This window comes from Danio rerio, chromosome 24 (assembly GCF_052040795.2).
Source record: "Danio rerio strain M-AB ecotype USA chromosome 24, GRCz13ab, whole genome shotgun sequence".
Taxonomy (NCBI): domain Eukaryota; kingdom Metazoa; phylum Chordata; class Actinopteri; order Cypriniformes; family Danionidae; genus Danio; species Danio rerio.
In genome coordinates this window covers 26,840,855-26,854,484 of record NC_141044.1, presented here as the reverse complement: position 1 = coordinate 26,854,484, position 13,630 = coordinate 26,840,855, and the positions used below count along the sequence as shown (strand labels likewise).

The 13,630-nt window shown below is 33.3% G+C and overlaps 1 protein-coding gene across 5 annotated transcripts in view; it reads left to right on the top strand.

Annotated features, from left to right (window-relative positions):
* The first annotated feature begins 2,053 nt into the window (after positions 1-2,053).
* hnf4g (hepatocyte nuclear factor 4, gamma) overlaps positions 2,054-13,630 on the top strand; it is a 28,061-nt gene continuing 16,484 nt past the window's right edge. Inside the window, exons 1-3 of one of the 5 annotated variants that reach the window (XM_087308713.1) lie at positions 2,054-2,260; positions 6,408-6,716; positions 13,416-13,584. In XM_087308713.1, coding sequence (XP_087164839.1) covers positions 6,590-6,716; positions 13,416-13,584 — 296 coding nt within the window. In that variant the 5' untranslated portion in view covers positions 2,054-2,260; positions 6,408-6,589. Of the gene's footprint in view, positions 2,261-2,372; positions 2,538-6,407; positions 6,717-13,415; positions 13,585-13,630 lie in introns of those variants that run through there. The other 4 variants (XM_087308712.1, NM_001331156.1, XM_087308714.2 and 1 more) reach the window with 4 other exon arrangements.

Sequence of the window (13,630 nt, the reverse complement as noted above, 5' to 3'; positions counted from 1 at the left end):
ACCATGTAACATATTAAAAAAAAAATCCACTGTGCTTTTGGTAAGCTAAGAGATATATTACATAATTATTACATTTTATTATTATTATTATTGTTATTATTATTACATCATTTCATGATTTAAGGTAGTAACATTTTTATATCTGTAAAAGGATGGGCAGTATTTATGATACAAATATTTCAACTATGTATTTCAAATACAAAATAGTATTTTGTAATTTGTATTTTATCTGGTTTATAAAAAAATGGTTTATATTTTCTATCAAAATACATTAATGTCTTGTATTTTAGTGTTTTAAAATACTTTGTAAAAAGTCTAATGACTTTATAAAAATGCGGCCTCTGATTGGTGCTTTATCAGTTATTTACATAGGCTTGAGATCAGAACAGAAAATGGATTATTATTGGAGAAGGTGGTCAATTTTAACCAAAGGTGGAAATTTTGCATCACATAACAGACAAATAGCATATTTCAGAGCAAGTTCACAATCATTGAAAATATTATACTTAGCAATAATATTTAATGGCAGTAAAGTGTACACATTATCAGCATCTTTGCTTTAGAAAAGAGATGGGATAAAATATCAGTCTACAAACAGGAATATGAAGCCGACAGCACATAATCATTCTCAGTCTCAGTGCTGCAGGTGGAAATGTAGAGGAAGTTTAGAAATAAAAAAACGTGTTCACTAAGGAAGCAAACTGAGACTCTTCCAGTTAGAGAAGAACAGAAAAACTCTTGGGAGAATGAGTAACAAAAATGCACAAAGATTTAGATGCCCAGAAAATAAGACAAACAACATTAAAACAAACCCTACCGTGGCGATTCTGACAATACTTCATTGGCTGTTTCAAATGTCAGTAGTTGATCTGTAAGAGTGCAATTGCAAAAACAAACATGATTTAAATAACTAAAACAGAAGATTTTAGTAGTTTTCTGAAATCATGTTTTTACATAAGTATTGAAGATTTTCAATTGCAAAACCACAAAAAAACTAAAAAAAAATTGTAATAATATTTAATAATGCTAAAAAATTAAAACAACCCATATTCCCCTTTTAAAATGTAACACTGCTAAGGGATGGTGTCAATTTTACTGGCCACAAAGTGGGCGGAAACATTATAAAGAGATATAGCACTATTTCAACTCATTATCTGCATTGCATGTTTTTTTTACAGTGATTAAGATAATCTTCAAGACAGGACTTTATGTGTGGAATTTAAACAAAATGTACAATAAAATCAAAGAGAAACAATTTTATGAATACCTCCACATGTACAGAAGTAGAGGTGAATAAGTTGGCAGAAAAGCTGACTGAAACTTGCTCAGAGAAACTCTGTTGCTGTCAAACACTGTTTACTAAGTCAGTTTAATGGTAAAGGGAATGATCGAATAGGTCTATTAACAAAAAGTTTGCGACATGATGTCAGTATTTAATACTGTATACAAAATGCAGTATTTTATTTTGATACTTCTTGTGGCTGCTGTAATTTGTAGTTTATTTTGATACATGTAAAACTGAGGTATTTGGAATTTTATTTTAAAATATATTTCGATGTAATTTTTAGCCCATCCATGACAACCATTTAAAATAGTATTGTGTTAAACTATTTTACTATTTATTTTAGGGTCAAAGGGTAGGAATCATTGCACAAACAAACTTAACCTATATAAATGTTTTTTTGTCAGTTATGCAGAGACAATACATATTTATCATAAATGAACTGAGCACATACATTTTTGTTTGTGGATAAAAACAGTATTATTAATATTCTTTAGATTTGTTCGCAATCTCAGTAATCATTAATATTTTTCAAATGAATGACGCAACATTGCCAATCTCTGTGTAGTGTTGTGTGTGGCAGCTAAAATCAGTCTCAAAGCAAACCGATTTTACAAGTTACTAAACAATTGATGTTTTACGTCCAGAGCCATAAACGCAGGGCCATTAACACAGTTTAATGCTTAAATATGATAAAACGTTGCATCGCTTTTTTTTTTATAGATTTGCCGCCCTCGTGTGGTAAACATGAAGAACGTCAAACACCCGCTCAGAGGTCATATGAAGTAAATATGGATATAACGTAAAACTGCTATTGGATGTTTTAAAAGGTGTAGTTTTTATTTTTTTAATTCGAGTTCAAATAAGGCCATCTTTTACAAATATCTGACAACTGTTAGTTCGGCTGCAGTAAAATGTTTTGTTTTCTGGCATCTTGGTTGGTGTGAACCAGTCATTGGTGTGAACCCACGCGCACAGGTAAAACGATTCATGTCTTCAGTTTTATTGGGGCTAGTTACTGTTTAACATCTCCACCCAACTTTCAGTTTGTTTAGTAAATCGATCTAACGAGGCTCCCCCAACACCACCAAAAGCATTGTCCAAAGTGAAGCTTTTGACATGTTAAACACTTCATGCACTCGCATTAGCTCTCTGTAACAACCTAAATATCATATTATTGGCATTACATTTCTGTTGACACACGTTCGTTTGGCTTTTGGTGGATTAATGAAAATCGTTGTTGGACGCGGAGAAGGTAAGACCAGCCAGTTTTGAGCTGTAGTCATCTAGAGACCAGTTAGGGACAATTAATCTGTCAAATTAATTAGGTAAAGTGTATTTTTACTCGCTACCTAGTAATAAGTCCTTTGAAAGTTACGACTAGTTAACGGTGAACTTGAAATATCGCCAGGTTTGAACGGTGAGGTTGTGACGTCAACAACACTCCCTAAGTTAGATGATCTCTGTCGTGTCTTTGTTATTAACAGAATAAATCTGTAGATGTTGTTCCTTACATTAAATGAACTTAATTTGTGTGTTTATTTAGCCTTAAACGTAATTCGTGGGCAAAATAAACAATGCTTACTGTGAATATTTATATGAAGAATTCAGATGCAAATGCCATCTGAAATTTCCATAGAAATTGAGCATTATTCTCAGCATCCTTTGTCTATGTTGAGTTATTTCACTTTGAAGACCATAAAAACAACTTATTCTTTGCAATAAAAGAGAAATTACTGAACGTAGACACAGGAGCCTGATAAAATGCTCATTTTAGTAGATTTCAGACAGCATTTAGAGGTTTTTGCATCTGAACTCGTCATATATTTATCAAATCAGTAAAAAAAAATTATATCTGATTATTAGTATTGTTGAACAATGGTTTAAAACGTTACAGTGTAATCTCAAAACAATATTACAACTCTTCTTTTCTCACAATTAGATTTGCTTTGTTCATTATTCATGAAAAATATTCCTGTTCAATATTTGTACACTGTACAACTCAACAGTCAACTTTATCATATGAAATAGTTTATTTCAAAACATATTTTGAACATTATGACATAGTTTATTTAAAACTGACTAAAAGTTTTGAGCTCAGTGTTTAAGGTAATGAGTTCATTAAATACCTCATTACTTCAACTTAAATAGAGTAAGTTCACAGTACTCATATAGATTTTTTTTTTACTCAAATGGTTTGTAGCAATCAGTTTCCTCAAATGGTTTGAGTTGCATTAACTGATTGGGTTTTACAGTACTCAGTTGGTTTGAGTTCTCTTCATTTATCGGGTTTTACTGTGCTCACATTGCTTCATTTACCCAAATGGATTCAGTCGACAGTACTTATTAGGATTATTTTCTGAACTTAAATGGTTTGTTGAGTTACCTTAACTTTTTGGGTTTTACAGTGTAGGGATGTGTTTTATTAGGCAAATGGCTATTTTATATTACATTAAATACTAGTAAATACTTAAATACTAGTCCTGCAATATTTTACTTGAACAATTCTAGTTTGACCTTGAGTTTATTTGACTGTAGAAATGGTAATGCACTGTAGGCTGTATCGCAATATGATTGTAAGTACAGTACATCTGTCCCTATGCATTGGAGCTGTTGGTGGGCTGTAATGCAATGTATTGAACATGGGATAGAACAGATGGACTGAGAGACTCAAACCTCTTATCACGTGAACATTTGAGCACTTCCTCATTTGAAACATTGTTTATTGGAGCGAAGTTAAAATGTAACTTGTGTGCTGTGACAGGTCTCAGAGTATCCCTGGGCTTTCTGAATCGATCTTATAAGTCTGATTTTGATAATACATTTTATATCTTTTATTTTAATGTCATTTTGTTTTGGTCCTTGTTTGGACTGCATAGGTTCTGTACTTTTTAACATTTATTCATTTTATTTTATTGATTTTTTTTTTATATAAAAATCACATTATAGATCTTTTGAATTAATTTTTATAAGTGATTTTATTACATTTTTTAAATTTAAATTTTATTGAATTATATTATTATTCTTTGTGTGTGTGTGTGAACTCTTAAAGTTTGTAATTTGCCTAAAATACTATCTTACCATCTTTCTTGCTTGTGTGAAAAAACATATATAGACCCAACTGACTTTCATTGTGTGCTTAAAGAATGTCATTTATCACAATATATCTGTTGTATTCTGCAAAAGAAGGTCATACAGGTTTAGAATGACATGATGGGTGAGTAAGTGAAGACTGAATGTGAATTTTGGGCTGAATATTCCATTTAGGAAAAATGGCTCACCAAGTGTCTGTAATAAGTGAATATTTAGAATATTACTTTAAGATTATTGTCTTTTAAGGCATCTGATTCTGTAGCCAGTAAATTAAATTCAAATAACATGTCCTTGTGTAAAAGCTGCTCTGTGATTTCTTAAAATATAATATCAGGATGCAATACCAAATTAAAGTCAGACAAAATGATGCCTGTTCTGTTCGACCTTAGTCCCAAAATATTATTACACAGTTGCAGTTGCTGTGCAAATGTATTTATGCCACCTCTGAGTTGTATTAATTTCAACAGTCTGCATTAAACCACTGTAATGTTGCTTTAGAAATGCCTTTTTGCCACTTTTGCAGTTCATATTATGCCAAATAGTCCAAATTTTACATTTAGATCAGATGTTTCCATGTCTCACACTGTATAAACAAAAAGCAAAGTTAAGGATGCTCTGCTCAGAATCTGCTCAAAATGATCATTGTCAATTCTATTCAATTCACGTTTATTCATATAGCACTTTTCACAATTATTTTTTCCAAGCAACTTTAGAAAAGGTGGATATTATTGGGTAACACTTTAGAATAATGGTCCATTAGTTAATGTATTTACTAACAGAAACTAAATATCAATAATCTTGTAAAGCATTAATTAATGATCGTTCAACATTAACTAATGCATTATTAAAATCCAAAGTTGTGCTTGTTAATATTAGTTAATGCACTGAGCTAAATTGAACTAACATGAACTAATGGTATTTAACTTAAATAACATTAACAAATATGAATAAATACTATAACAACTGTATTACTAATAGTATGTTAATGTTAGTAAATACATTAACTAATGGACCATCATTTTAAAGTGTTACCTATTATTGCATTACAATCAAAATCAGAAAAGGTAAGGTCATCAGTTACTATTAACTTTAATTAACTAATTACTAATAACTTTATCTGTTAAAGTTATTATATATAAACGTATACTTAACCAGCAGTTATATATTATATAGGTGATGTCCATGTGCAGATGTTCAATGAAGTGTATTTGTGTATTCTTTTAAAATTAATTGCACTTAAAGCTAAATACTAATTCCTTGAAAAATATCTAGTAAAATATTATGTACTGTCATCATGGCAAAGATAAATGAAAGTTATTAAATCTATTATGTTTAGAAATCTTCTTTCCGTCCAACAAAAATTGGGGAAAAATGTACAGGAGGCTAATAATTCAGGTGGGCTAATATTTCTGACTTCATACACAGCATATATAGCAGAAAAACGGCACATCCAGGGGTGATTTTAGGAATTTAATTTTAGGGGCGCTCAGCTCTTTATAAGGTTTAAAAAAAAAAAAAAAAAAAAAAAATTTTATATATATATATATATATATATATATATATATATATATATATATATATATATATATATATATATAATACTATATAGCCTAATGTTACATTTATAAGTAGTAATTTAGTAATACACTTAAAAATGTTTGTTTAATATCGGTTGTATACTAGTATGGCACTCTATTACATAGACAGGCATGGCCATTTCAGTTCCGATTACTACAGCCACCCCTAAAAGAGGCCTAGCAACGCCCATGGACACATCTAAAGCATGGAAAAACCCTACTGATTTAAAACAGAAGTTCTGTTTGTTGAAATGTAAGTTCCTAGTTCTCCTACATGCATTAAGAAGGTAATAATGCTGCCATATTTTAGTTCTGACATGGCACATTACTTTATAAGAGTGTCACTTTACCTAAGAATCAGGCCTGTTTGTTGGCCTGCACCAATAAAACCTTCTTGTTCCTTTCTGGAACAAATGGGGAATACTATTATCTCTTTATCCTTCTGATAAGTATAGGATAAAGCGAGAGGAGATAAGTTCTGCGCAAAAAGGTGAGGAGTCTTGGCCAAGGCTCCTCCCTTGTCTTAGAAGACGACAAATCAGCATTCTGAAGAGATGGTCAACCTAAGGCTGCCCTCACTTCTCTCTCCCAGAGACACTGTCCCAGGACGACTTTAAGTAGAGATAGCCAGGCAGGGATGAAGTTTTCTCCAACTCCTCTCCCTAAATCCTTGTTGGACATGGATGTAGCCAATTACTGCGAGGGCCTGGACCCGACCTATAGCACACTAGGCTTTGAGAACGCAGAGGTGCTTTATTGTGGTGGTGAGTGTTGCACATTTTCTTTCCAAATGGTGTATTTTTTAAAGGTGTGCAGCTTGGGTTTGTGTAATTATTCTACTTGAAGTTTGTGTTCACTAGTGTTGCTGACTGAATTGTTGTGTTAATTTGTCTTGGTTGGACAGTGGCGTGCATGTCTGGAGCGGACGGATGCCATGTCATGGCTGGTTTAATAGCTGTCTGAAGGGTCTGGAATGATTTGTCCCAGCAGAATCATTTACCTCAAGCTAAAGGAGATAATTGTTAGCTAGCTATTTTGAAAGTCTTTCCGTTCGGTTTAAAATTCAACTGAGAGTTTCACTCAAATCCTGGGAAAAGAGTACTGAGTCTTAGGATTAGAGATTGAGTTCTTTGTGAGTTGACAGTTTTGGGGGGAAAAACAGGGTATTTTAAGTGTAAGTTTTAAGTATATTTTGTACGACTGCTATGCTAAATCAGATCGTTTGCCCTGTCATGTTACTTTCTACTTTTATCCCCCAAAAAAGTTAATTAGCAAAGGGATGTCACCCTGGGGCATCATGGGAAATGTCTTACTTTTAAACCACGGCCCTTTGGGAGATACGTGGCTTGGATCTTTAATGACTTCCGTCATCTCAGTCTGATGTGATTTATCCAGTTTGGTTCTCCATTAACCTAAAGCTGGATTAAAATTGCTGAAGAGATTTTTTGGTTATCTTTACAGTTTTTACAGCACATCTAAAAAGTGAGATAGAGAAAGGTCATAAAATGCCTGGAACAGAAACTAAAGGTAAACGCACGCTCTAGGATGAATATTTCTTTGGCTGAACTTACACTACCAGTCAAAAGTTTGTACTCAGTAGGATTTAAATGTTTTAAAATGAGCTTATTCTTTATTCATTTAATCAAAAAATACAGTACAAATTGTAAAATTGTGATATATATTGCACTTCAAAAACTGTTCAAAAGTAGTTTATCATTTCATTTAAACATTTATTCCAGTAATTTTAATGATGAATATTCAGCTTCATTACTTTAGTCTTCAGAATCACATGATCCTTCAGAAATCACTCAAATATTCATTCATTCATTCATTCATTCATTCATTCTTCTTCTTCTTCTTCTTCTTCTTAATATTATTATTATTATTATTAATGTAATATTAATAAAATCAATAATGACTGGAGTAATAATTTCATTTAATACTACATACAATTAGAAAGTAGTTATTTACATTTTTTAAAAATAAATATTTAACAATTATTTACTTGTAATAAATGCTGCAGGGCGAAGCAGTGGCGCAGTAGGTAGTGCTGTCGCCTCACAGCAAGAAGGTCGCTGGTTCAAGCCTTGGCTGGGTCAGTTAGTGTTTCTGTGTGGTGTTTTTATGTTCTCCCTGTGTTCGTGTGGGTTTCCTCCGGATGCTCCGGTTTCCCCCACAGTCCAAATATATGCGGTACAGGTGAATTGTGTGGGCTAAATTGTCCATAGCGTGTGAGTGTGAATAAGTGTGTATGGATGTTTCCCAGTGATGGGTTGCTGCTGGAAGGACATCCGCTGCGTAAAAACATGTTGGCAGTTCATTCTGCTGTGGCGACCCCGGATTAATAAAGGGACCACGCCGAAAATAAAATAAATGAATGAATAAATGCCACCTTGGTGAACAGAATAATTAAAAAATTAAATAAATAAATAAAAATTACCCCAAACTTTTCATTGGTAGTGTAGTTCAGATTTTCTGATTTAACTTATTAGTTGTCAAAATATCCTTAATGTGGTAAACTACTATTGTACACTACTCAATCATACTTAGTTACCCAGTCCAGTAACATGCCAAGCATGCTGGAATCTGCCTAAAACACAAGTGTCAAATCGAGCTCCCGTAGGGCCACAGCTCTGCACAGTTTAGCTTTAACCCTAATTAACACACCTGATCAAAACTAATTAAGTCCTTTACTCTTGTTTGAAACCTACAGGTAAGTGTGTTGAAGCAGGGTTGGAACTAAACTGCTGAACTGCGGCCCTCCAGAAACAGGATTTGACACCTGTGGCTTAAAATAATAAAAGCAATTAAGCAAATGGATAGAATAAACTGAATAAGTCAGATTGCATTTAAATTGATTAGACACGGTTAAAATTAATTAGCGTCAGAAATCAAGCATTGCATTAGCACTGTGATGTCAGACACAATGCGCTCAATTGACCTTATTCTAAAATGCGGAAGTGCGCCTGTTTTCGCGATTGTCTTAGAACTTCCGATTTAGTCGCCTATGGGAGAAATGACTAGGAATAATAAACGCCAGAAAACAGTCAAACTACGTGCTCTACAAACAAATGTTTGCATGACTATACAGACCAAGTAGAATAATATAATAAGAAAATATCAAATTGCAACATCAAGCAGCGTAACGAGCAGTTTTTTTACGTAAAAAAATAAATGGAAGTGAATGAGACCGGAAGTCTCAAGCCAAAAAGATTCAAATGGCAGCGCCCACTCGTCGGCGGAGAAAAGGTGAATAGAGCTAGTGACGTCACTGTGAGAGGTAGGGTTAGGGGTGGGGTTAGATGAGCGATTTAAAAAAGCATTGGATGCAGCTCAGACCCTTCTCAGTTAAATGCTAACTAGTGGTCAAACTGTCTTTAATGGGGTAAACTATTATTGTATACAGTGCATCTGGAAAGTATTCATAGTGCTTCACTTTTTGCACAATATTTTTTTATATTACAGCCTTATTCCAATTTTTTTTTTAATTTTTTTTTTAATTTTTAACAAATTTGCAACAATTTAAAAAAAATCTTTTTTCCACATTGTCATTATGGGCTATTGTGTGTGGAATTTAAATAAGCAAATAAATAAATAAATGAGTCCATTTTGGAAAAAGGCTGTAACATAAAAAATGTGGATAAAGTGAAGCCCTGTCAATACTTTCCGGACGCACTGTACTAAAATCAACCTTACCCAATCTAGTAACATGCAAATATACCTGTCAATATTTTTCAACATATAAACTGAAAAACATTCAACTGGATATTCTGTATAATATATGACAGTTGTTAATCTTTGCTCATAAAAAGAAAAAAAATTGGCTGCATTTTAGTGTATAAAAATATAAAGCCTTGCACTTTTTTTTTTTACCTCTAAAGAAATATTTTTAAATAATCAACTAAAAAATAATTAAAAATAGAGAAACATTAATATCCAATATCTCGTCCATTTTAAGTGCCGGAGTTAATCAACAAATCACTCTGGCAAACAATAATTCATAAAATATCTTGTGCCCTAAAGTTTTCTGCAATGTGACAGAATTCCATACTTTTTTCTAGAAGCGTCCCTTTAATTAAACCCTTAAAATCATGAATCTAGTGAAATTATTTGTCAAACCACTGCCTGGTTTGAACTTCTCCAGCACCTTACTCTGAAACTCAATCCTTCAAAACACACCGCAGGATGAAATTGCTTCTCCACGTCCACGTGCAGTGCCCTTTGCGCTCAAATGATGTTTTATTCTGAAATGAGAAGGAATCACTTTGGGAATACACTGAATCAGAAGAGATTGCTTTCAAGCCACATTAACATTTATCCATGAGATGTCAATCTCCATTGAATATCAGTCTATGCGATAAAACAGAGGCTAATCCTAATTAAGTCTGTCCTACAACAGCAGGAGGCCTCAATCAGTCTCGGCGCATAAAAGGATAAAGTCCCCTGCCGCATTTCTTTTGTTGAAATGTTATGATTTTGGATGCACAAAGGAATGATTGATTTTTCATCCTGGGCTATATGAACAGAAGGGTGCCGCTCTCTGTTGCATTAGAAGGTCTTTTAGGATGAGCATCCTTTGTTCACTTATGCAGAACTCTTCCTCATATTCTCCTCATTAGCCGTAATGATTGAGAGACGCGACTAAAAAAGACCCGAGGTTTGATAGACGTGTCGTTTATTAGCCTGGCTTGGATTAGCACGCTTAGCTTAGCATCTGCAGTGTAATAATGCTGGGTTCCACACAATCAACTTGTGTTGGGACAACATGAAGGAATTAAGTTAACCTATTAGTTTTTATTAATTTAATTGGATTTAATGTTAAACAATTAAGTTGACCTAAAAGAAAACAAGGGAAGTATGGAACATGAGATTGACAGGCTGATTGGTGCAGCAGTAATGCGGTCGATGTACCATTGTGGTAAAGAAGGAGCTGAACCAAAAGACAAAGCTCTCAATATCCGGTCAATCTACATTCTAGACCGAAAGGACAAGACACAAGCGGCCAAAATGAGTTGCACCAAAACGAATGGCGAAAAATGAATGGCGCACCATTATAGATGGGGTGAGGAGCCCTGTCACCTGGGAGGAGTTCGGAGTAGAGCCGCTGCTCCTCCACATTGTGAGAAGTCAGCTGAGGCGGCTCTGGCATCTGTTTCGGATGCCTCCTAGACGCCTACCTAGGGAGTTGTTCCAGGCATGTCCCACCGGGAGAAAGCCTCAGGGAAGATCCATGGCACGCTGGAGGGACTTTGTCTCTCGGATGGCCTGGGAACGCCTCGGAATCCTCCTGGTGGAGCTGGAGGAAGTGTCTGGGGAAAGGGAAGTCTGGGGTTCTCTCCTGAGACTGCTGCCCCCACATCCCTGCCCCGGAAAAGTGGATAAATTGAGTGAATGAATGAATGAAAAAAGAAAACTTAAAAATAGTGTTGATTTAGCTCATTTTTAATAAGAAGTTTGACCAAACAGCAAGCATCATTTTGATGCTGCAGGCAAAAACACTTCATGCATCTGTCAGTTTTGAGAAATTGAAGTGTTGTTTTCAGGCTAACCAATAACAAAACATTCAAACAACACTTTCAAGTGTTTCTTTTATCACACTTTATCAGTTTTTATCTAGATTTCGGTACAAGGCATACATTGTAAAAATGTTTCAACTCTAGTTTGAACACGCAGCAAAAGTCATTTTTTGGGTGTATTTTTAAAGGCTGTTTCCTCAATATACAATAACAATATATGTATTTATCTCTTTCACTGAGCCATAAATCTTCATTTCAGATACTTAAGCCAAGCTTGCGTGTGTTTTTTGTTTCATCTGCGTTCTGAATGTTTTTACAGAGGGATATGTTTATACATATTGTAATAGTGCTGATTAAATATACAAAGTTTCATTCTGCAAAAAAATATTGAAATGTGTATTTATTTTAGTACTGGGCAAAGATTAATCATGAATAATCACATCCAAAATAAATGTTTGTTTTGACATAATATGACATAATTATTATACATATATTACATAAGTTATTATACAACTTATGATAATGGTCCAAAAACTAGTACAGCCAAATTTATATGTTATAGAGAAAATATTAAATACAAATTTAAAGACATTTTTTAGAAAAGCAAAAAATTTTTATTAATTGTATTATCTTTCAATTTCTAAATACATTTAGTGACTAGAATAGTATTTTAATAAATATATCTGTTTAATAAATAATTTTTCTTTTCATTATATTCACAGAGAAATCGATAAAAATATTCATTTTCAAAATGAGGTGTACTCAATTATGCTGAGTACTGTATGTGATACACACACATACCAAAAACTATATAAAACAATTTTGTTACAGATATTTAAGTTCATTTATAATCTGCATTAATAAATCTGATGTTTTTTCTCTAAATATAAATAAACATTTCTGAAATATATGCATGCATGTGTGTATTTATATACACTGTAAAAAAATATTTGTAAATAAGCAGTTTTTCGTATTTTGTGATTTATGTTCATTATTTTTTTTTTTTTGTATTATGGGACCTTCATCTCTCATTTGACAACTTTTAACTGGAAAACGTTGAAAAAAGATGGCTTTTTTGTAACAATTTTAATAGTTTAAAATGATATGCTGTCTGGGTTGGGGTTGTATATTACGGTACAAACAGCTTGTAATAAGCTGCCAGTACATTTACTGTTATTTCACAGATTTATTTCTTTGTAAATTATATCTTATACATGATGTTATTTCAAACTAATAAAATGTCAATAAAAGTCACTATTTTTTAAACTGTAGAGTTGAATTTTCAGCATCAAAAATCAACCGAGCAAAAATTACCTTCCCATAATGCAATCCCCTACTGTAAATAAATAAAAAACATGAACTATGGAAACTGTTAATTAACAGCTATTTTTTTACAGTGTGCACAGTACACACACTTTTAGTACACACACTGAAAATTATGTCAAACTTTTATTTTGGATGCGATTAATTATAATTAATTTTGCCCAGCACTAATTATGTATATTCAGTGTATATTATGTGATTTAAAAAGATTCTCAAATTCCCATCTGTAAAAATCTTTCACATTAATGTGTCAAAAAAAGAAACCTTAACTAATGTTAACATTTCTATGCTAGAAAAAGTTCATATATATTCAAATCATGTTTAGTTTGCAAATTTAAACATAATATTTTATATAAAAATGTTTGCTCTTCTTAATGGAAACAGTCAAATGGAAAAGTAAAATGATAACTATTAGTTGTTTTTTTACCCAATTAACCTGCAGTGTGTTCTCTTAACACTCTAAATGAATAATTGACACAATTCTCCATTCGCAATGATCACCCAAGTGATTCATTGACTCATCTTCTGAACTGAACAGTTTTCAAACTGGAGCCAGAGCGTTCAGGTGGCAATAACAGTATGTGTAATGCTCCCAGTCCTGAGTGTGTCTGTTGTTGTTGACAGAAAACATGCCGACAGAGCCCAACATCAGTCAAGGAGAAAATGGCGTGAGCTCCAACTGCGCGATCTGTGGGGACAAAGCCACAGGTAAACATTATGGCGCCTCCAGCTGTGACGGATGCAAAGGCTTCTTCCGCCGCAGTATCAGGAAGAGCCATGTCTACTCTTGCAGGTACATGCACACTAGAAAAAAATGTCCAAGCGTTTCGATGCCACAC